Source organism: Mangifera indica, chromosome 4 (genome assembly GCF_011075055.1).
Source record: "Mangifera indica cultivar Alphonso chromosome 4, CATAS_Mindica_2.1, whole genome shotgun sequence".
NCBI lineage: Eukaryota > Viridiplantae > Streptophyta > Magnoliopsida > Sapindales > Anacardiaceae > Mangifera > Mangifera indica.
In genome coordinates this window covers 17401817-17423826 of record NC_058140.1, presented here as the reverse complement: position 1 = coordinate 17423826, position 22010 = coordinate 17401817, and the positions used below count along the sequence as shown (strand labels likewise).

The window sequence follows — 22010 nt, the reverse complement described above, 5'->3', positions numbered from 1 at the left end:
AACTTTTATAAAAATAAAAATTATGATTGACTCAGTGACCCACCTACCAGGAGGACAAGGAAGTTACCAAGTCTCCCGGAGCTAATTTTTCTTTATTAACCCCCGAATTTTATATACTATTAAGACTTTAGAAAAAAAAAAATTATTTTTTTAATGGGCCCTTAATTTTGTTACACATCGTTTTAGTAGACCAAATTTTCGTTAAAATTTAGTTCTATTAGACCCATATAGCTTTTTAAGTTTAGAAATAGCAGTCAGTCAATCATTAAAACAAATTGGAATTCTTAGTTCTGAAAAAACCTAATTTTAGAAATAATTTGGGATATGCATCTGCAAATCTAGAAATTATGCTAACATAAGAGTGTTGAGAAGAAGAGTGACTATTAAGGAGGAATGCTAGTTATGAATTTCTTGAAAGAACCTATTATCAAATCTCTAGCCTAAAAATTGGTTACTCCTAATCTTATGTTGGCCTTCACAATTCTTTTCGATTGCCATAATCAACCATTATGTTATATGTATATACTTTTGATATATAATTTGAGTATACAGATGATGTGTTATCATATGATTATGTGTATTTTATCTTTAATTTGATTCTCTTGAGATGATCTCTGTTTCAAAAATTTTGTTTGTGAGTGAGTGATATCCATTATTGAGCATTCAAGTTGCCTGCTTTTATGAGTTTCTATATGGCATTGTAATTTGTAGTGTTATTTGTACGATATTTCTTCTAGCATTGTTCAATTTATTGGATCCCTTTACGAACAACTTATGGCTTTCTACTCACAGAATTGAGCTGTAAATTCTTGGGTCATGGGAACTGAAGAGCCGAAAGATCCATTGATAGGAGTTGAGTGGAAAGCCATTGGAACTGAATTGCAGAAGTCTCCAAGTGCAGGTATGAAGCTAGTAATAAAGAAGCGGCTTCCAAAGAAGATTAGGCAAATTCCGGACTATTATTTCCTTCCTCGTGGGTCTCTACCCTCTGCCATGGCTTTCTATGGGTCATGCATTGCTGGGGGAATTGGTGCTGCTGGGATGCTTCTGGAGATCTGGATGAACAAAAACAGTTAAAGGTATTGCCTGGGTATTTGTGGTTTTTTCTTTTTCTTTTTTAATGGTAGGTTGTACCCTTTCTTCTATAAAAGCTTTAGTGAATACTTGTACTCTCTATCGTGTAAGCTGGAGGCTTTCAGATTTGTGTATTCCTCTATCCACGAAACTGATTTCTAGATTTTGTCATATGAAGGACAAGATGGATAAGGATTTTGACCATATATGCAAGCCCAATTTGTAATCTGAAGACGCATGACCAAGCAACTCAGTAACTTCTAGATAAGGTAGAATGGTCACGTTAGGGTCTGTCTTGTAGTGGCAATTTCATGAGTTTTTATCAATCAGTACCCCTTCCCAGACTATAGAAGCTTCTTCCAAAACATACCTATATAAATAAATCTTATATATATATATATATATTATATAATGAAATACTATATGAGTAGATATATTTATATCCTTAAAGATTCTTAAATATATATATATCTATATCCTAAAATATTCTTAATTGAAAAAAAAAAACAATCAAAAGAGAAATACTAAAATATTCTTAAGTTCTTAATACAAATTTGTGGAAGTTGCACTTCCCTTTTTTCATCTTCACCAATAATACCATAATCAACCATCCTCTTTTTCTTTTATTATCTTCACCACTTTTCATCTTTTTTTTCTTAATATTTTAACTATTACTCTTCTATTTTTTAATTTTTTTAGAAAAATCGTTTTATAATTTTATATTTACATTTACTTGAATTAAAAATAAATAGTAGAAAGAAAATGAAGAGATAAGTTAATATTTTTGAAAAATAAATTGAATAAATGAAAAAGATGAGAGTGATATTTATTGAAAAGAAATGTATTAAAAAGGAAAATGTAAGAAAAAATAAATAAGAAAATGAAGATAAATAAAGAGTTTGATATTTATTAAAAAGAAATGAATAGAAAAAAAAATGAAGAGATGATTTTGGAAAAATAATAAAAAATTAAAAATGTAAATATTCTTAATAGAAGAAAATCATGAATTTTTATTTTTTTGGTTAATATTAAAATGATTTTTTAACAATTTCACGTACCAAAATTTATAAATAAAAACAAATAAAAGATAAAAATTATATTTTTTAAACTTAAAGATAAAAATATATTATTTCTCCCACCCAGTCTCCAAGGTCAGGGATAGTCATTTGGCCCGAGGAAAAAAAAAAAAATGTGACCCACGCATTCCTGGCCAAGATTTGGCGAGAGAAAAAAGAGTAGTCAGAATTGAACATTTTCAATGCCATTACAATACATGTCCATCTATCCACCGTCGCAGATCCACCTACCGTAAAGATTCAGGAGTCCCTCCCGCCCAACCCAAGAAAGAAAGCGCTGTGAATTGAAAAAGCAAACCATTTTGAATTATAATAATAAAAGCAAGGGCCAAGATTTTCCACACATGCCTGGCCATAGCCCACCCTCACTCATCTTCTTTGCTACACCCTTTCCCAGTATTTTTGTCTTCACTCCACCTCATTTCACGTGACGCCTCTATTATTTTGGCTTCCTCCTTCACATTGGTTTGCATAACCAAAGCAAAACCCTCCTTTGCCTTCTTTTCCTTCCCAACAACCTAGGTTACACTTTACACATTTCCCTTCGCACACTCCACAATAATAAGATTCAGTATCACTTTTTTACTCTAACCCTTATTTTCATGTCTCCATGTCTTAATTTCTTAGTTTCTCTCCATGTCTCCCTTCAGTTCTTGCAGTTTTCATCGTCTTCTCATAGTTATTACCTTCACATTTTTCTGGGTTTTCAATTTTTCTAGAGCCACTCAGTCATGTTCTTCACTGGCAGAAGCCACTACTGGATCTTCATGTCCTCCTTTCACTTCAACTCCTCCCTTTCCTTTCTCTTCTTCGCCTGGTTGTGGCCATCCTTCATTCCAGGTTAAATGTTCATCTTCCTCTTCCCACGCTGTTATATCCATTAATACCCTTAATTTTTCACTCCTTCATTACGAACCCAACTCTACCTCTCTCAGTCTCTCTCCACAACCCACCATATCAACAAATTCTTGTCCGTCGTTGCACTTGCTTGCAGTGCCTGACCATTCTATTAACTTCTCCGGCTCACCATTCCGAGTCTCCGATGCCTCTTGCTCTCGTCTTTCTGTTCTTCGTTCTTGTACCCCGCCAAATCTTCCCAACTGTAGCCATTGTCCATTTCAATGCAAGCTCGTCAAGAATCCAGCAAAGCTTGTCCATGGTTGTGAATCTACACACCGTATTGATCTCTCATCTGATCAGGGTTGCCAAATCGACGTGTTGGATTTTCTTGATAATTTCTTGCAATCTGCGGGTATCCAAGTTGAGTTTGATGAAGCTCAAGACTCCTACTTTTCAAGCTGCAAATTTTGCCATGCTCAGAACGGTGTTTGTGGCTTCAACTCCTCGCACCCCAACAAGCCATTTATATGTTTCCACTCCGAATCTAGCTTATCACCTACTTGGATCCATGAAACCAACTTGAATCGCATCGCAATCTTGAGCACCATCTTCGCATTAACATGTTTACTGCTTGCATTTTCAGTTGGCATAGCTATTCTCAGGTCTAGACAGTTCAAATCAGCCACAGAGGCAGATCCAACAGCTCTCTTTCTTCACCGTCACCGCTTGGCTGGTCTCCTCCCTCCCGTTTTCACCTACGAAGAGCTCGAATTTTCAACTAATAAGTTTGACCCGAAGCGCAAGATCGGTGATGGAGGGTTTGGTTCAGTCTACTTAGGTCAACTGTTGGATGGCCGAATCGTCGCGGTAAAATATCTCCACTGTAAACAACAACACAACACACCATCTTCTACAAAAGCTTTCTCTACTAAATCTTTTTGCAATGAAATATTGATTTTGTCCACCATTGATCATCCAAATCTCGTCAAACTTCACGGGTACTGCAGCGACGCAAGAGGTTTACTTTTAGTTTATGAATATATCACCAATGGAAATCTTGCAGACCATCTTCATGGATCACATAGTTTGCATCGGAAAGGATCTTTAACGTGGCAAGTGAGACTAGACATTGCTCTGCAAACAGCTTTAGCTCTCGAGTACTTGCATTTCTCAGTTGTGCCACCAATTGTTCACAGAGATATCACAACGTCAAATATTTTTGTTGAGAAAGACATGAGAATCAAGGTTGGAGATTTCGGGTTGTCAAGGCTAATGATTCTTCCCGAGACGACGTCGTCCTCAAGTTCTGGTTTTGTGTGTACAGGACCTCAGGGTACACCTGGGTATTTAGACCCGGACTATCACCGATCTTTTCGGTTGACAGAAAAGAGTGACGTGTATAGTTTCGGTGTGGTGCTGTTGGAGTTGATTTCAGGGCTGAAAGCAGTGGATCAGAGTAGAGACAAGCGTGAGGTGGCATTGGCGGATTTAGTGGTGTCAAAGATCCAGTTGGGGATGCTCCATCAGGTGGTGGACCCGGTTTTGGTGGATGATGGGGAGGCAATGGACGGTGTTGATGCGGTTGCTGAACTAGCGTTCCGGTGTGTCGCGGCTGATAAAGATGACCGTCCGGATGCAAGGGAAATAGTGGAGGAGCTGAAAAGAATCAGAAACATCCGTACACGTGAGTGTGGGCGTCCTGGGTCCAATTCTAATGTAAATGACGTGTAAGACAAAACAGAACTGATATGATGTGATGTGTTGTGATTTGAGAGGAATTATGAGTGGGGTTTACCCGCAAATGTACATGTGGGTGGTGAGGTTTGACTGAGTTGATATCAGAAGTGTTTGGTAAGAAAAGAATGTCAATACATTTGCCATCTGCGGTAAAACCATCTCAATATACAAAAAAATAATGGGAGACGGACTATTTCCCACCCAACTTTTGATGCGTTTTCAATATGTCACCCACACCAGATGAAAATCTAGTTTTCCCACCCATGATCAAACTGTCGTCCATTTTTTCAGTTAGGAACAGGGGTAAAATCGTCATTTACTATTTAAAACATTAAAACTTTAAAATTTCACCGTTTCCCCCTTCAGGTTTTAAAAAGTAAATAACCCATCCTCAAAGTTTGAAAACTTTAATTTCACCCCCTAGGGTTTTGCTTCCTTCTCCGGTCACCACCGACGGCCGCTGCAATCGATCGATGGGAGATCTCCGACTACAAAGGACGACGAAGGAGATCTGGACGACGAAGAACAGATCTGGACGACGCGACGATGAAGAACAGACGGAGATCTGGAAGAACAGATCTGGACGACGCGACGAGCGACGAAGGACGACGAAGAGATCTCACCGTGCGACGAAGAGATCTCCGTCTCTTCGTCGCACCGTGCACTAGGAGAAGGAGATCTCCGTCTCTTCCTTTTTCGGCCACCACCGCCGTCGCACCAGGAGAAGGAGGAGGCAAGTGACTACGCCGGAGACGACGTCGGGAGATGAAGTGGCAGAATGGGGGTGAAACTGCTAGTTTTGAAAGTTATGGGGGGCGGCTGTTTTTTTGAAAAATTTGGAAACCCTAGGTTTGGGGGTGAAAATTTTAGTTTTCAAAGTTTAAAAACTTTAGGTAAGGTGAAATGTTAGTTTCTAAAACCTAAGGGGGGTGAAGGAAAACCTCACATCAATTTTGGGATGAATTTTACAGAGGGGTATTTTTGTCATTTCATCTAATAAGGGTAAAATAGATATTTTACCCTTATACAAACAGAAACCATCCAAATTAACAGCTCATGGGTGGGAAAACTGGATTTTCATCTGGCGTGTGTAGTATTTTGAGAACGTATCAAAAGTTGGGTGGGAAATAGTCCTTCTCCCAAAAATAATTGGGCAAATGATTAATACTGTATTTTGACACATTTTTAAGTGACCTTAGCTGCAACTCAGAGCTTGGCAAAGTCATCAATGGGGCGTTTAAATTGATGGATCCGTGGCTTTTGGATGAGCTTGCCGCAATCCTCAACTGGGAAACGGTCCAAAAACCATTTGTACAGTGAACAATTATAAAATTGCATTGTGGTCCAGTTGCATTTATGCAAATCATAATGTATAGCTAATGTACCACATTACCTTACTAACATTTGTGATCCAACAACTAAAACTCTGAATTCATGTTGGGCCAAAAGACTATTTCTCATCCAAAGTATCATCTTATTTTAAATTTTCATCTATTAATTTTAAAAATCTTATTTATTCACATATAAACAGTTAAAATTAACGAAACCTTAACTCTTAAATTTTTTTTTCTCTAAACCCTAAAAATTAACAATTTCCCTTATAAGCTAAGTTTAAAAAAAATAATATTTTCCCCCTTAGGGTTTAGTTTTCAATTCCCGATGCTATCACTGAAAAAGAAGATTCTTCAACACATCATTATGCTTCAACAGTTTCTCTCCTCTCTTTTGAACACCCGATCTGTATCGAATGAAACTGAAGAGACGAAGAGCTTTGTTGGCCAGCGTTTTAGAAGAGGGGAGAGAAACCGTCAAACATGGTGATACGTCAGGAAATCTTCGTCACTAGCGATGACACTGAGAATTGAAAACTAAACCCTAGAGGGAGAAACGTCATTTTTTTAAACTTGGTTTAAGGGTAAACTTTTAGTTTTTAGGGTGTTGGGATGGGGGGAGGAGATTAAATTTTAATTTATTTTTAATATTATTGATGAAATGATGATTTTATCCTTAAAACTAATAAATTTAACCTCTCATGGGTGGATGTTTGAGATTTCTATAGTTAATGGGTAATAAAAGGATACTTTGGGTGGGAAATAGTCATTAGGCCTTCATGTTGGGCTATTTGAAATATGCAGCTTGTAATGCCTTGGCCTTTTCTCCAACAATTGCTGCTTTATGACTCTTCCTTGCCTCTTAAGCCAAAGATGCAAGCATATTCGTTAATCTACGTTAAATACATCTAGCTGCTCATCAGATGCCTTGACCGTCTAAGCATATAGAAGTATTTTCTATCTGAATAAAGCAATTCCAATGCTCTGCGGTCATTGGACTTTCTGTATTCATATAGGGCTTCAGCAAGCTATGTAAATCAAAATAGGATAAATATGGCCTAAACAATTAAAATTACTCAAATTAGGAGTGGCATGATTTATTGATTAAGAGCTACGATCCTGTGGCAAGATGAGTAAATCTTCTGCTTTAGAAAGTTCTCCAGTAAAAGAAAATGCCCATAAAATCAACAAATCAAAATGCCACTCAAAAGACTGATATATATAAAGGCATATAAATGTGGTTAACAGTGAAAAAATGGAATACACACCAGTTTAAAAAAATAGCATTGGAAGATTGTTCTTTATTTCAAGTTCATATTTCCATAGCATGCAATCTAGGAAGCAAAGCGTTTCCTTTCACATATCAGAACAATATGCATTCTCCCAAATTACACAGATAAGATACTTCACAAATTTTCCTCCTATTTGGTCTCCATAAAGAGGAAAACTCAATCATAAAAATAAACTTGCTCTGGTAAGCAGATATAAATACAGAGAAGACACATAATCATAATACATCTTCTAATGACAATCTCATGGAACATCTGTACTTGAATGAATTAAACTTATTCTTAAGATAAGGTTACACTTCTTATCGAAAGCTAAAAGTTCTTTGTGGTCTACTCACTTTTATCTATCACACAATCTGATAAGATCTTCATACGGTGCCCAAAGATGTAAAGTTTGCCTCCTACATGAACCAACAACAACAAACCCAAAACCTTAAGGTGCAACTAAATGCAGAAGAGGTCAGAACTCACAATAGTAAAACTTCATCATGTATTGAGCAAAATAACATACCTCTGGAGGCATTGTGTCAATCCTCTACAACTCCTTCCAGATATGATTATCATAAACCTCTACGACTTTGCTCAAAGGAGAATGACCTTCCAACTAACAAAGGGATACATGCCACCAGTTGTGCATAACACAATACCAGTACTCAACAAAGGCTAAAGACAGATCGGAGTGACCCATGTAGTGGCGGAACACTTGGGCTCTTTTCAGAGGAACCAGATCTCCCAGGAAAAATTTTAGAAGCTGCAAAAGACATAAATGTCATTTGCAATGGACAAAGAATCTGAATAACACATCAAGATAGGAACTCCACTGAATTGTCTATAGAAAACATGTAATATCCATAGCGTCATTGAATAAATAAGAATATAGTGAGCTTTAAATAAAAGAAATAGCAGCAGAAGTTACAAAATCTGCCTGTTATATGTGCTTCACATGGAAAATATTTCAACTATATGGTCCGTTTGTTGATATAATACTTTCAACTCCAGAGTCATTCCAAATTTGGTAATCATAGGATGGTGGCGTAAAAAGACATCTCCATGATGGAATTATTATGCACAAACAATGATGTGCTTTGTGACAAACAAAACTCATGGCTAAGTCATATAATTCAGACTTTGAAGCCCTTCTTTACTTAAAGTGCAAGTCAACAGCTACATCACCGTCTGTCCTTAGAAATTAAATAACGGATAGCATCAAAAACCGCCTTCTCATATGAGGTGGCCCGTTCCAGTTAACAGCAAAATTCAACCATGTAGAGATCCAATACACAACTTCCTAACGTTGAACCCTCTATTCCGAATTTAAAAGGAAAAACCAAAAACTTACGAGATGAGACTTGGCTGCGTGAATATAAGCAGAATCCAGATGCTTTAGAGGGATCGTTGGAAGCCATAAAATGAGCAGCCAAAATGTTGGCCAAAACGCAATCTTTATCATGTTCTGCCAGTTAACGAAATCGCAGGCCTCTTTCACCCATAACTAAGAATCCTCACACATCAATAAACTAGAGAACCCTAATCAATCACATTTCACAAGCCCAAAAACACAAATCCATAGTCATAAATTAAAAAAAAAAAAAAAACAACAACAAAAACCTGGTGATAGTATGTGTTGATGGCAGAAACGAAGGAATCATAACAGCCTAAGCTTAATTGTTCAAAAGGAAGATACCACTCACAGCCAATACAAACTAGAACGTGAATCCGAAGCTGAACAGGGAGGGAACATTTCAGGAAAATACAATTTTAATTTTTAGCCAAAATAACTTATGAAAACACCACATAAAGAAATTCTACCAATGGAACAAGAGATTTCTTAGTCACTCTTTGTAACTTTCATTAGAGTTTATTATGAGTAAAGGGGTAGTAAGAATTATCCTACTTTCTTATGTCACATTTTTCATTTAAATGAAAAATATATAACAAAGCCAAATAAACTTTGAACCATCCGATTTTTTTAATACTATCACTAAAAAAATTCCGCAAATTAGCTTGCTCATCCATATTTAGTATTTTGTCTCAATGAATCTCTTAATATATAAAAGAATGCATAATTGATATAAAAAATTAAAAGTGATAATTTTAGTCAAAATTTAAAGTCTAATAAGGAGAAGATTCTCCCCATAAAAATAGAGAATGAGATGAACGCAAAGATGAGAAATATCCCTACAATCAGAAACATGGATATATGTGTCTCTTTCTCAATTTACCCATGTGCCCATCCCTATCCACATTCCCGCCTCCTTATATTAATGTTTTCGTTTAAAATACTAACATATCTTTATAATTTTAGATTATTTATATTTTTTTAATTTGTTTAATTTTTAATTTTTACATATTAAGATTATTAATATATAATATTTATGATAATTGAAATAGTAAATTAATTTTAATTTTATTATTTAATATATTTATATTATGGTTAGAAGATAAGAAAAAAATTTTTTTTTCTTGAAGATAGAAAATAATTGTCATCTTCTTAATGAAAATAAAAATTAATATCTTCTATGGGGAATGAGATATAGACAGAGATTGATATCCGCTTCTCACCCTCCCCTTGCCATCGCTACAAAAAACAAAGGAATTTATGTTCAAAATTAATTGAGTCAAAGTAGGTTTATTTATTAAATAAGTGAACCACATTTTATAAGGCATCTTTAAACTTGATGCCTTAATGCACCATTGTATTTTGCCAACTTGGGCGAGGGGAAGTGAGTTCCGTATTGCAAAAAGCGAGGAGGGGTGCTCAGTCATGGAACTTGGTAATAGTAATTTATATGCCAGCGTGCAATAGTGGGCAATTAACTTGAATCTTTAAGTCATCAATTACAGTGAGATATCTAATCCCGAAACTATCTCAAGAAAAGCGACTAAATGAGAAGATTTAACTGGAAGTCAAACTTGTATGAGTTGGCATCCAGTCACAGCTGAAGAGCAATGTGATTTTTAGCGTGCTGCTTTCATCGACCATTTATGGGAAATTGGTATTGGTAGGTAAGAAGGGCCGCTAAAATACTGTAATCTGAGCCACTAGTGGAAAAGCCTAAGCTGCTCCAACTGAATACCAAGTTTCTGCGACACTAACATACATGATTCAGGGACAAACATTCAACAACATAATCACCCCAAAATTTGGCCCAATTGGATTCAGATTTTAATGGAGAACAGCAGAGACTTAAACTGAGAAACTATTCCATATTGACCAATTGGTCCAACGCCAGTAACAGCATTTTCTTTATTTTGGAAAGAAAAAGGCAATTTTATAAGTTCCAAGAAAAAGTCATTGACGAGAGAAGAGTTTTTCCTGAAACCAAACACACTCAGACTGCAAGAAATTAATAGTAACTTCCAGAACCGCAATACATAATTTAGGATAATTTCTCCAAAGTCATAACAACATTATTGCTCTTAACCACACAACTAACTTACTTCCATCACTAGTACTAGCTTCCACTCTATCGGCCTCTCCAATAATTCAATCTCCCAATTAAATCATTTTGGAGGGCCAGCTTTGAAGTTGGCAAGAAGCTTGGCAAATTCAGCAAGCTTCTCGGTTTCAGGCATAACGTCCTTCACAGCAGGATCAGCACAAAACCTCACAGCCCACTTCGCCAAATGAGGATTTTTTGCTTCATCAAGAAACTTAACCCCACTAGTCTTCTCCGTCACCCTCAGCCAACCCAGGAAGCACCCAAATGCAATGTCGAGATACCCAATTTTCTCCCCACAAAAGAAAGGCTTCCCTTTGCTCAACTTCACATAAGTATCCTCCATCAAAGCCAAACATTCCCCAAGTCGGTCAACTGCAGCTTTTTTAGCTTCCTCTTCTTGAGCACTCAGTATTCCTTTCACGGAAGGGAAAAACTGAACAAATACGACACACAAGTTAAAATTTTACAACAGAACAAAGTACTATCAAAATTACAAAGTGAAAATAGGCACCTTTTCATCAAGATAGGCGGCCCAAAAGCGAGCGACGGCACGGTCATAGGGATCGGAGGGAAGAATGGAGGGACCAGAGGACCAAAACTCATCGATGTAGTGAACAATAATGAGAGACTCACATATAGGCTTATCGTTATGAATTAGAACAGGTATTTTCTTGTGAACTGGGTTTGATTTAAGAAGAAGGTCACTTTTGGATCCAAGCGTCTCCTCCAAGAACTCATAGTCCACAGATTTGACGTTGAGGGCGATTCTTGCCCTCATCACAAATGGGCTCGCCCATGCACCCAAAAGCTTCACGTCACTTTTCGCCATTGCCTTTTTTTCCCAATGTGATATTCTCTGTGCTGTGCCTGTGGGAGCAGAGCTCATGTATGCATATACAAAGATAGATAGAAGGTAGAATAAATGGTGACAGTTGTTTCCACATGATACTTAGGGGGGTGTCATAAAAACAAACCATGGATATTTCGGATTGGGTGATGTTTTATTATTAAAATAAAATAATTATTTAAAAATTTATTAAATATAAAAAATTATTATGTTTAGTTTAAAATAATAATAAATTAATAATAAATTATTTTATTTAAATATCTTTGAATATAATTATTTTTAAATAATTTTATATTATTTATTATATTAATTAAAAATAAATTTATTTTTTGTTTTAAAAAATTAATAAATAATAATATAATTATAATAAAATTAAAATTATCTTAATAATATTTTAATATTTAAGGAGAAAATGATAATTAAATTATCACTTATATTATTTATTATATCAATATTAATAATAGAAGATTATCGTAATATTTTATTACTTATAAATAAAATAAATTATTAAAATAATCTTTAAATTTTTAAAACTGAACAGCCCTAAGGTGATTGATATTTTCCCACCCAAGCTGTGGTCTATGACTATCAACCCTCTCCCATTCTTTCAATAAAAAATCAGACTTTCCAATCCAAAACTTAATTACAATAATGAAAATTAAATTGTAACAGGATATGATAGATATTTTTATTTTCTGAAAGTTCAAAAAATTAAAAATAAATAGATATTTTTCTCTATTTCTCTTTATTTTGTTTCATCTATGATCAATCATCAAGCTCAAAACTCCGCCGGTTTTAGTGGTCAACATCTTTCCATTTTTACATAGACACTATCATCACAACCCTTTCGACACACTCTATTGTTTCAATCTATTGTTTTATTAAATAAGGATTGAGATTACTAAAAAACATAATTTAATTGAATTTAGAATAAAATTTATAATAAATATATGTCAGAAAATTTATTTATTTTTTAAATAAATTTATACAATTTATTTATATATATAATATTATATTTTATATTTAAAAAATAATTTTATGAATTTAAATTTTTGGTGCGAAAGAGTTAGGTTGGAGGAAGGTGTGCTTGAAGTATTCAGTGGCAGGTGTGAATACTGGAAGATTATAGAGGGAGAGAGATGTCGGTGTAGCCATTCTTTCACATTAGATGTGACTGACCCTCGACGTTGACAACTTAAAGTTTTGATTCTCGGAATTCGGAAGCTGATGCACAGAAATTATTATTACATTGCACGAGTTCCCCATTCATTTGGGCCCTTAAATAAATACATATCTTCTAGAGATCCCTTTGATTTGATTTGCCGCCGGCTAAAGAGCGAACACATATCAAGATTTGTGGCTTCAGGAACGCCACGTTCCCGCCAAAACATTCATGTGTTAAACCAACCACCCATATATTTAATGCAGTGTTTAATTTAGGTAATATTTTATTATTAAAATAAAAAAATTATTTTAAAAATAAATTATTTAAAAAATTATTAAATATAAATAATTATTATATATGATAAAATTTGATAAATATAAATAATTATTATGTTTAATTAAAGATAATAAAAAATATTAATAAATTATTTTACTTAAATACTCTTAAATATAATTATTTTTATATTATTTATTATATTAATTAAAAATAAATTTATTTTTATTTCAAAAAATTAATAAATAATAATATAATTATAATAAAATCAAAATTATTTTAATAATATTTTAATATTTAAAATGAATACAGTAATCAGATTATCACCTATATTATTTTTTATATCAGTATTGATAATAAAAAATTATTATAATATTTTATTATTGATAAATCAAATAAAAGATAGATTATTAAGATAATTTTTAAATCTTAAAACTAAACGACCATCAAAAGTTATAAAATGGGTAATATACCGGCCAACAACTTTTTCTTCTATTTAATATATAAATTGTATTTTCACTCTAAATTTAATATAAAAACATCATTTTTATTTTCTAAAATTAACAAAAAGGTAAGTGAAAAAAAATGTACTTTCTTTCTTTTCATTTGTTTTTTCTCATTTTCTATCTGCATTGTCATATCCCAATTTAAATTCTTAATTTGGATGAATTTGATTTAAATAATCTTTTATTATTAAAAACTAAAATATTATTATAAAAATAAATTAGTTGGATGATTATTAGAGTAAATTATTATTTATTTTAATAAAAAATTAATAAATATAAATAATTATTATATTTTATTAGATATAATAAAAAATTATTAAAGTAATATTTTATTAAAATATCTTTAAATATAATTATTTTAAAATATATTTTATCATATTTGTTATATAAATAAAAATAGAAAGTTTTTTTAGTTATAATAAAATTAATAAGAAATAATAGAATTAAAACAAAACTAAAATAATCTTTTAATATTTCAATTATATTCTTTATTCTATCATTATTAATAATAAAAAAATTATCAAAATATATTATTACATAATAAACTAAACAAATTAATATGCAAGTCTCTTTCATGTGCCTCCATAGATTTACAAGTCTCTTCCTTCATCAGTGTACAAGACACCATCATCACCACCTAAAAAGATATCAAATACAATATTCATTTATGGCAACAAAACAAAGTTAATGGCGGAGGAAAATGGTCAAATTGATCATTTCGACTTTTGAGCACATTGGTTGGCATTAAACTTGTGGGAAACCTAGTTGACCTTTAATGTATGAACAGAGATCTATAAAATGACATTTGAATCTCTTGAAAATTGAGCTCAAATGTTTGAATAAAGTTGTAACATACCTAGTAGAGCTTCATCGAAGCTCAATGATGCCTAAGACAAGATAAGACAGTCCGTGGCAAGCACATCACATAATAAAGTGAACACAATTATCTAGGAATAATATCAGAAGAAAAATAAAAAAAATAGACACAATAAGAAGAGATTTGCGATGTTATACTAAACCAAAACTTCAAATTATTTTGTATAATAGTTAAAGGTCCAATTATTGTATTCTAAGAGTTATCTCTCCAACTAAAACGGATAGAGTTGTCATTCCCAGACAATTTTGGTCATTAGCCAGGGAAGAGATGGAAGGAGAAGCCATGAGGATTGGCTTTCGCGGCCTCGTTTGATGTCACAGGCCTTACCCTTGTTTAAAACATGTCCATGTAAATTACTGTACGGTAATGAATACTTTTATACTGTATTAACATTAATATAAAGTTGCTACTTCTTTAGGGCTTTAAGATAATCTCACGCAACTTGGCATGCCAACCTGCATTCTATTTATTTATGTCAATAATCCATTTTTGCCCTCCATTTTGTGTACTCGTTTTTGAATTGATTAAGTTGATTTTCATTAGCAGTACAAACAGAAATTAATGAAGAAAACTAAGGCCAAGCAATGTGGGCATGGTACATATTCCCCTTAAGCAATATGGAATCATCTGGGTATAAATTCTTTCTAATCATACTTCATAAAAGTCATTGCTTTCTCTATTCAGCTCCCGGCAGGCATGTGCTTGAACACTTACATAACTTGTCACATCAATGGTGGCCCTTTTTGTTTTCATTTTTATATATATATCATCTACCTAAATGAATGTAACGTAGTGCATCAGATTCTGTAGGCTATTTTTAGGTCCTTTTGAAGTGAAATTGAGAGTTAAAAGCATTAAATTAAGTTCTGATTGTTAATTTTGTTTAGAAATGTTGTTGCTACCTTCTTGGTAGTTGTTGCAGAAAAATGGCTGCTTGTCTTTCTATTTTCCTTTTGTTTTTCCACTTACTAATGTCTTTGATCTTCACATCATCACATCGTTTGTGCATTGACTTGAGTAAAACCTTATTCCATTCTGTACATCTTTCAATCTTTTGTTTCAATTGTTTTTATTTGTCAGATTGCTAATGCTTTTTACTTGTTTTTGCAGGAGAACCATTTACCCCAAACACACCTCTAACCTTTTGTTCTCATTACAATGGGACCGGTTGTTGTGACGCGGTCAAAGATTTGCAATTGCATAAACAATTTAATGCAATGCATATCTCTGATCCTGTCTGTGCTTCTCTTATGAAGTCAATCCTCTGTGCAGTGAGGCCTTCTTCATTTATTATAATCTTGATACTTCACAGTATTGGATTGTTCACTTGAAGAGTTCGGCAACTTGATTTGTTCGCCATTGCAAACTTTGCTATGATACGTATTAATAGTTTGATTACACATTACATTATAGTTTTGTTTTTGGGTTTTGTAACCAACAGATTAATAAACCTTTTTAATTAGTCTTATCTTACATTTAGAAGTAATGTGGAATATATATACAAAACCAACATCTTTTGCGTGTTTTATCGATATGAAATTTATTAAAGAATGTCACAATATTAAAATCATTGCAAGCCATTCTGATAGTAATAGATGTATTATATATAGGGATTAGTTTTCATTATGTAGTGTTGTCCTTAGCAAACTACACATATATTTAAATTTGTACTACATGATGGAGCAATCATTTAAAGCACTATAGTTAATCATTTGCAGGCTTGTGATCCTTTCTCAGCAGAATTGTTTAAGGTTGAATCATTATCAGAGACTCAAGCGGTTCCTGTTCTTTGTAACACCACTAAATCTGGCAAACAACTTTGGTCTACATAAAGAGGAAAACTCAATCATAAAAATAAACTTGCTCTGGTAAGCAGATATAAATACAGAGAAGACACATAATCATAATACATTTTCTAACGACAATCTCATGGAACCTCTGTACTTGAATGAATTAAACTTATTCTTAAGATAAGGTTACACTTCTAATCGAAAGCTAAAAGTTCTGGGTGGTCTACTCACTTTTATCTATCACACAATCTGATAAGATCTTCATACGGTGCCCAAAGATGCAAAGTTTGCCTCCTACATGAACCAACAACAGCAAACCCAAAGCCTTAAGGTGCAACTAAATGCAGAAGAGGTCAGAACTCACAATAGTAAAACTTCATCATGTACTGAGCAAAATAACATACCTCTGGAGGCATTGTGTCAATCCTCTACAACTCCTTCCAGATATGATTATCATAAACCTCGACGATTTTGCTCAAAGGAGAATGACCTTCCAACTAACAAAGGGATACATGCCACCAGTTGTGCATAACACAATACCGGTACTCAACAAAGGCTAAAGACAGATCAGAGTGACCCATGCAGAGGCGGAACACTTGGGCTCTTTTCAGAGAAACCAGATCTCTCAGGAAAATTTTTAGAAGCTGCAAAAGACATAAATGTCATTTGCAATGGACAAAGAATCTGAATAACACATCAAGATAGGAACTCCACTGAATTGTCTAATGAAAACATGTAATATCCATAGCATCATTGAATAAATAAGAATGTAGTGAGCTTTGAATAAAAGAAATAGCAGCAGAAGTTATAAAATCTGCCTGTTATATGTGCTTCACACGGAAAATATTTCAACTATATGGTCCGTTTGTTGATATAATACTTTCAACTCCAGAGTCATTCCAAATTTGGTAATCATAGGATGGTGGCGTAAAAAGACATCTCCATGATGGAATTATTATGCACAAACAATGATGTGCTTTGTGACAAACAAAACTCATGGCTAAGTCATATAATTCAAAGACTTTGAAGCTCTTCCTTGCTTAAAGTGCAAGTCAACAGCTACATCACCGTCTGTCCTTAGAAATTAAATAACGGATAGCATCAAAAACCGCCTTCTCATATGAGGTGGCCCGTTCCAGTTAATAGCAAAATTCAACCATGTAGAGATCCAATACACAACTTCCTAACTTTGAACCATCTATTCCGAATTTAAAAGAAAAAACCAAAAACTTACGAGATGAGACTTGGCTGCGTGAATATAAGCAGAATCCAGATGCTTTAGAGGGATCGTTGGAAGCCATAAAATGAGCAGCCAAAATGTTGGCCAAAACGCAATCTTTATCATGTTCTGCCAGTTAACGAAATCGCAGGCCTCTTTCACCCATAACTAAGAATCCTCACACATCAATAAACTAGAGAACCCTAATCAATCACATTTCACAAGCCCAAAAACACAAATCCATAGTCATAAATTAAAAAAAAAAAAAAACAACAACAAAAACCTGGTGATAGTATGTGTTGATGGCAGAAACGAAGGAATCATAACAGCCTAAGCTTAATTGTTCAAAAGGAAGATACCACTCACAGCCAATACAAACTAGAACGTGAATCCGAAGCTGAACAGGGAGGGAACATTTCAGGAAAATACAATTTTAATTTTTAGCCAAAATAACTTATGAAAACACCACATAAAGAAATTCTACCAATGGAACAAGAGATTTCTTAGTCACTCTTTGTAACTTTCATTAGAGTTTATTATGAGTAAAGGGGTAGTAAGAATTATCCTACTTTCTTATGTCACATTTTTCATTTAAATGAAAAATATATAACAAAGCCAAATAAACTTTGAACCATCCGATTTTTTTAATACTATCACTAAAAAAATTCCGCAAATTAGCTTGCTCATTCATATTTAGTATTTTGTCTTAACGAATCTCTTAATATATAAAAAGAATGCATAATTAATATAAATAATTAGAAGTGATAATTTCAGCAAAAATTTAATATCTAATAAAAAAAAGATTCTCCTTGTAAAAATAAAGAATGAGATGAAGACAGAGACGAAAAATATCTCTATAATCAGAAACATGGATATATGTGTCTCTTTCTCACCTTACCCCTGTGCCCATCTCTGTCCACATTCTTGTCTCTTTATATTAATATTTTCGCTTAAAATACTAACGTATTTTTATAATTTTAAATTATTTATGTTTTTTAAATTTGTTTAGTTTTTTATTATACATATTAAGATAATTAATATATGATATTTATGATAATTGAAATAATAGATTAATTTTAATTTTAATTAATTTTGTTATTTAATATATTCATATTATAGTTATAGGGTATGAAAAGAAAATTTTTTTCTTTGAAGATGGAAAATCATTGTCATCTTCTTTACGAAAATAAAAATTAATATCTTCTATGGAAATAGAGATATGGACGGAGATTGATATCCGCTTCTCACCCTCCCCTTGCCATTGCTAGAGAAAACAAAGGAAGTTAAACTTTTTACGAGCTCAATTTAATTTATGTTCAAAATTAATTGAGTCAAAGTTGGTTTATTTATTTAATAAGTGAACCACATTTTATAAGGCATCTTTAAACTTGATGCCTGAATGCTCCATTGTATTTTGTCAACTTGGTTGAGGGGAAGTGAGCTCCGTATTGCAAAGGCGAGGAGGGGTGCTCAGTCATGGGAACTTGGTAATAGTAATTTATATGCCAGCGTGCAATATTGGGCAGTTAACTTGAATCTTTAAGTCATCAATTACAGTAAGATTTCTAATCCCGAAACTATCTCAAGAAAAGCGACTAAATGGATTGAGAAGATTTAACTGGAAGTCAAACTTGTATGGGTTGGCATCCAGTCACAGCTGAAGAGCAATGTGATTTTTTGCGTGCTGCTTTCACCTACCATTGATGGGAAATTGGTACTGGTAGGTAAGAAGGGCCGCTAAAACACTGTAATCTGAGCCACTAGTGGAAAAGCCTAAGCTGCTCCAACTGACCAAGTTTCTGTGACACTAACATACATGATTCAGGGACACACATTCAACAACATAATCACCCCAAAATTTGGCCCAATTGGATTAAGATTTTAATGGAGAACAGCAGAGACTTAAACTGAGAAACTATTCCATATTGACCAATTGGTCCAACGCCAGTAACAGCATTTTCTTTATTTTGGAAAGGAAAAGGCAATTTTATAAGTTCCAAGAAAAAGTCATTGACGAGAGAAGAGTTTTTCCTGAAACCAAACACACTCAGACTGCAAGAAATTAATAGTAACTTCCACGACCGCAATACATAATTTAAGATAATTTCTCCAAAGTCATAACAACATTATTGCTCTTAATCTCACAACTAACTTACTTCCATCACTAGTACTAGCTTCCACTCTATCGGCCTCTCCGATAATTCAATCTCCCAATTAAATCATTTTGGAGGGCCAGCTCTGAACTTGGCAAGAAGCTTGGCAAATTCAGCAAGCTTCTCAGTTTCAGGCATAACGTCCTTCACAGCAGGATCAGCACAAAACCTCACAGCCCACTTCGCCAAATGAGGAGTTTTTGCTTCATTAAGAAACTTAACCCCACTCGTCTTCTCCGTCACTCTCAGCCAACCCAGGAAGCACCCAAATGCAATGTCGAGATACCCAATTTTCTCCCCACCAAAGAAAGGCTTACCTTTGCTCAACTTCACATAAGTATCCTCTATCAAAGCCAAACTTTCCCCAACTTGGTCAACAGCAGCTTTTTTAGCTTCCTCTCCTTGAGCACTCGCTATTCCTTTCAACGAAGGGTACCACTGAACAAATACGACACACAAGTTAAAATTTTATGACAGAACAAAGTACTATCTAAATTACAAAGTGAAAATAGGCACCTTTTCATCAAGATAGGCGGCCCAAAAGCGAGCGATGGCACGGTCATAGGGATCGGAAGGAAGAATGGAGGGACCAGAGGACCAAAACTCATCGATGTAGTGAACAATAATGAGAGACTCACATATAGGCTTATCGTTATGAATTAGAACAGGAATTTTCTTGTGAACTGGGTTTGATTTAAGAAGAAGGTCACTTTTCGATCCAAGCGTCTCCTCCAATAACTCATAGTCCACAGATTTGACGTTGAGGGCGATTCTTGCCCTCATCACATATGGGCTCGGCCATGCACCCAAAAGCTTCACGTCACTTTTCGCCATTGCCTTTTTTATCAATGTGATATTCTCTGTGCTGTGCCTGTGGGAGCAGAGCTCATGCATACGTATATAAAGATAAATAGAAGGCAGAATAAATGGTGACAGTTGTGTCCACATGATACTGTAGGGAGGTGTAATAAAGACAAGTAAATGAGGTTTGATAGGGTAATATTTTATTATTATAATAAAAAAGTTAGATTAAAAATAAATTATTTAAAAAATTATAAAATATAAATAATTATTATATTTAATAAAATTTAATAAATATAAATAATTATTAAAATTAATTTAAGATAATAAAAAATATTAATAAATTATTTTATTTAAATAACTTTGAATATAATTATTTTTAAATATTTTATATTATTTATTATATTAATTAAAAATAAATTTATTTTTGTTTTAAAAAATGAATAAATAATAATATAATTATAATAAAATCAAAATTATCTTAGTAATCTTTTAATACCTAAAGAGAATGTGGTAATTAGATTATCACCTATATTATATGTTACGTTAATATTGGTAATAGAAAATTATCGTAATATTTTATTACTGATAAATCAAACAAGATAATATAAATAAAAAAAATAGATTACTAAGATAATCTTTAAATTTTTAAAATCAAATAGTCATAACGTGATTGATATTTTCATGCCCAAGCGGTGGCCTATGACTATCAACCCTCTTCCATTATTTCAATAAATAAATCAGACTTTTCAATCCAAAATTTAATTACAATAATGAAAATTAAATTGTAACAGGATATAATAGGTATTTTTATTTTCTAAAAGTTTAAAAAATAAAAAATAAATGGATTTTTTTTCTCTATTTCTCTTTATTTTTTTTTCATCTATGATCAAGCATCCAAGCTTAAAACTCCGCCCGTTTTAGTGGCCAACATCTTCCCATTTTTACATGGACTGGACACTATCATCACAACCTTTCGACAGGCTCTTCCATTTGATCTTTATGATCACTCTTGTGTCATAGTCTTGATTTACTTTCTTATTATATTTGTCAAACCCAAGTGTCAATTTTAGTTGGTGGTGCACTTATTGCTATTAGCACAAGGTGTGCCATCTGTCAACCCGTCACCGTTGTTTGATTGTGACCCATCTTTTTATTTTAGAATCAACCTCTTCCAAATCTTGCTGCATGCTACACGCTAAGAGAAATCCTTTAGCTTCCAAAATCACAACTCTGTGGTGTCATCTAATCTCCCATTTCAATAACAACAACATGGAGAAAGTCATAGATGATAATGTCCTCAAAGTCATCAATTTTTAACAGTAATTTAGTCTATTGTTTTATTAAACAATGATTGAGACTATTAAAAAATAATTTAATTGAATCTAGAATAAAATTTATAATAAAAATATGTCAGAAAATTTATTTTTTAAATAAATTTATACAATTTATTTATATATATATATAATATTATATTTTATATTTGAAAAAATAATTTTATGAATTTAAATTTTTGGTGCGAAAGACTTAGGTTGGAGGAAGGTGTGAAGAGTTAGGTTGGAGGAAGGTGTGCGTGAAGTACACTGTGG

General features: G+C 33.3%; 4 protein-coding genes and 2 long non-coding RNA genes across 7 annotated transcripts; 2 read left to right on the top strand and 4 right to left on the bottom strand.

Annotated features, from left to right (window-relative positions):
• The first annotated feature begins 2541 nt into the window (after positions 1-2541).
• On the top strand, positions 2542-4932 carry LOC123213341 (LEAF RUST 10 DISEASE-RESISTANCE LOCUS RECEPTOR-LIKE PROTEIN KINASE-like 1.5). The gene has a single exon (XM_044632756.1). The coding sequence runs from the start codon at positions 2787-2789 to the stop codon at positions 4719-4721; it is 1935 nt and encodes a 644-aa protein (XP_044488691.1). The 5' UTR covers positions 2542-2786; the 3' UTR covers positions 4722-4932.
• Positions 4933-7546: 2614 nt separating this feature from the next.
• Positions 7547-9210, bottom strand: LOC123215080. The gene is made up of 3 exons (XR_006501945.1): positions 8687-9210; positions 7859-8098; positions 7547-7748 (listed from the first exon to the last, which is right to left on the bottom strand). It is a non-coding gene; the product is annotated as an uncharacterized LOC123215080 (long non-coding RNA).
• Positions 9211-10555: 1345 nt separating this feature from the next.
• LOC123212910 (glutathione S-transferase U17-like) lies at positions 10556-11733 on the bottom strand. The gene is made up of 2 exons (XM_044632149.1): positions 11302-11733; positions 10556-11223 (listed from the first exon to the last, which is right to left on the bottom strand). Exons 1-2 carry the CDS (start codon positions 11674-11676, stop codon positions 10852-10854), a joined length of 747 nt encoding a protein of 248 aa, XP_044488084.1. The 5' UTR covers positions 11677-11733; the 3' UTR covers positions 10556-10851.
• A 3646-nt stretch (positions 11734-15379) lies between these two features.
• Positions 15380-16290, top strand: LOC123214404 (HIPL1 protein-like). The gene is made up of 3 exons (XM_044634146.1): positions 15380-15475; positions 15569-15729; positions 16177-16290. Exons 1-3 carry the CDS (start codon positions 15385-15387, stop codon positions 16288-16290), a joined length of 366 nt encoding a protein of 121 aa, XP_044490081.1. The 5' UTR covers positions 15380-15384.
• On the bottom strand, positions 16268-18005 carry LOC123214405. 2 transcript variants are annotated; one of them, XR_006501836.1, is made up of 4 exons: positions 17751-18005; positions 17483-17660; positions 16653-16892; positions 16268-16542 (listed from the first exon to the last, which is right to left on the bottom strand). It is a non-coding gene; the product is annotated as an uncharacterized LOC123214405 (long non-coding RNA). The 2 variants fall into 2 exon arrangements; XR_006501835.1 differs by having other exon boundaries at positions 17483-18005.
• A 1385-nt stretch (positions 18006-19390) lies between these two features.
• On the bottom strand, positions 19391-20517 carry LOC123214403 (glutathione S-transferase U17-like). Its single transcript, XM_044634145.1, has 2 exons — positions 20137-20517; positions 19391-20058 (listed from the first exon to the last, which is right to left on the bottom strand). Exons 1-2 carry the CDS (start codon positions 20512-20514, stop codon positions 19687-19689), a joined length of 750 nt encoding a protein of 249 aa, XP_044490080.1. The 5' UTR covers positions 20515-20517; the 3' UTR covers positions 19391-19686.
• Between the last annotated feature and the right edge of the window lie 1493 nt (positions 20518-22010).

What these genes read in the sequence shown, in the direction of transcription:
- LOC123213341 (XM_044632756.1), top strand. Translation starts at nt 2,787, where the DNA reads ATGTCTCCCTTCAGTTCTTGCAGTTTTCATCGTCTTCTCATAGTTATT.
- LOC123212910 (XM_044632149.1), bottom strand. Translation starts at nt 11,676, where the DNA reads ATGAGCTCTGCTCCCACAGGCACAGCACAGAGAATATCACATTGGGAA. An exon ending in CCGCCTATCTTGATGAAAAG is followed by an intron (nt 11,224 to 11,301) that starts GTGCCTATTTTC and finishes GTATTTGTTCAG; the next exon opens with TTTTTCCCTTCCGTGAAAGG.
- LOC123214404 (XM_044634146.1), top strand. Translation starts at nt 15,385, where the DNA reads ATGGCTGCTTGTCTTTCTATTTTCCTTTTGTTTTTCCACTTACTAATG. An exon ending in TCGTTTGTGCATTGACTTGA is followed by an intron (nt 15,476 to 15,568) that starts GTAAAACCTTAT and finishes TTGTTTTTGCAG; the next exon opens with GAGAACCATTTACCCCAAAC. An exon ending in TGAAGTCAATCCTCTGTGCA is followed by an intron (nt 15,730 to 16,176) that starts GTGAGGCCTTCT and finishes AATCATTTGCAG; the next exon opens with GCTTGTGATCCTTTCTCAGC.
- LOC123214403 (XM_044634145.1), bottom strand. Translation starts at nt 20,514, where the DNA reads ATGCATGAGCTCTGCTCCCACAGGCACAGCACAGAGAATATCACATTG. An exon ending in CCGCCTATCTTGATGAAAAG is followed by an intron (nt 20,059 to 20,136) that starts GTGCCTATTTTC and finishes GTATTTGTTCAG; the next exon opens with TGGTACCCTTCGTTGAAAGG.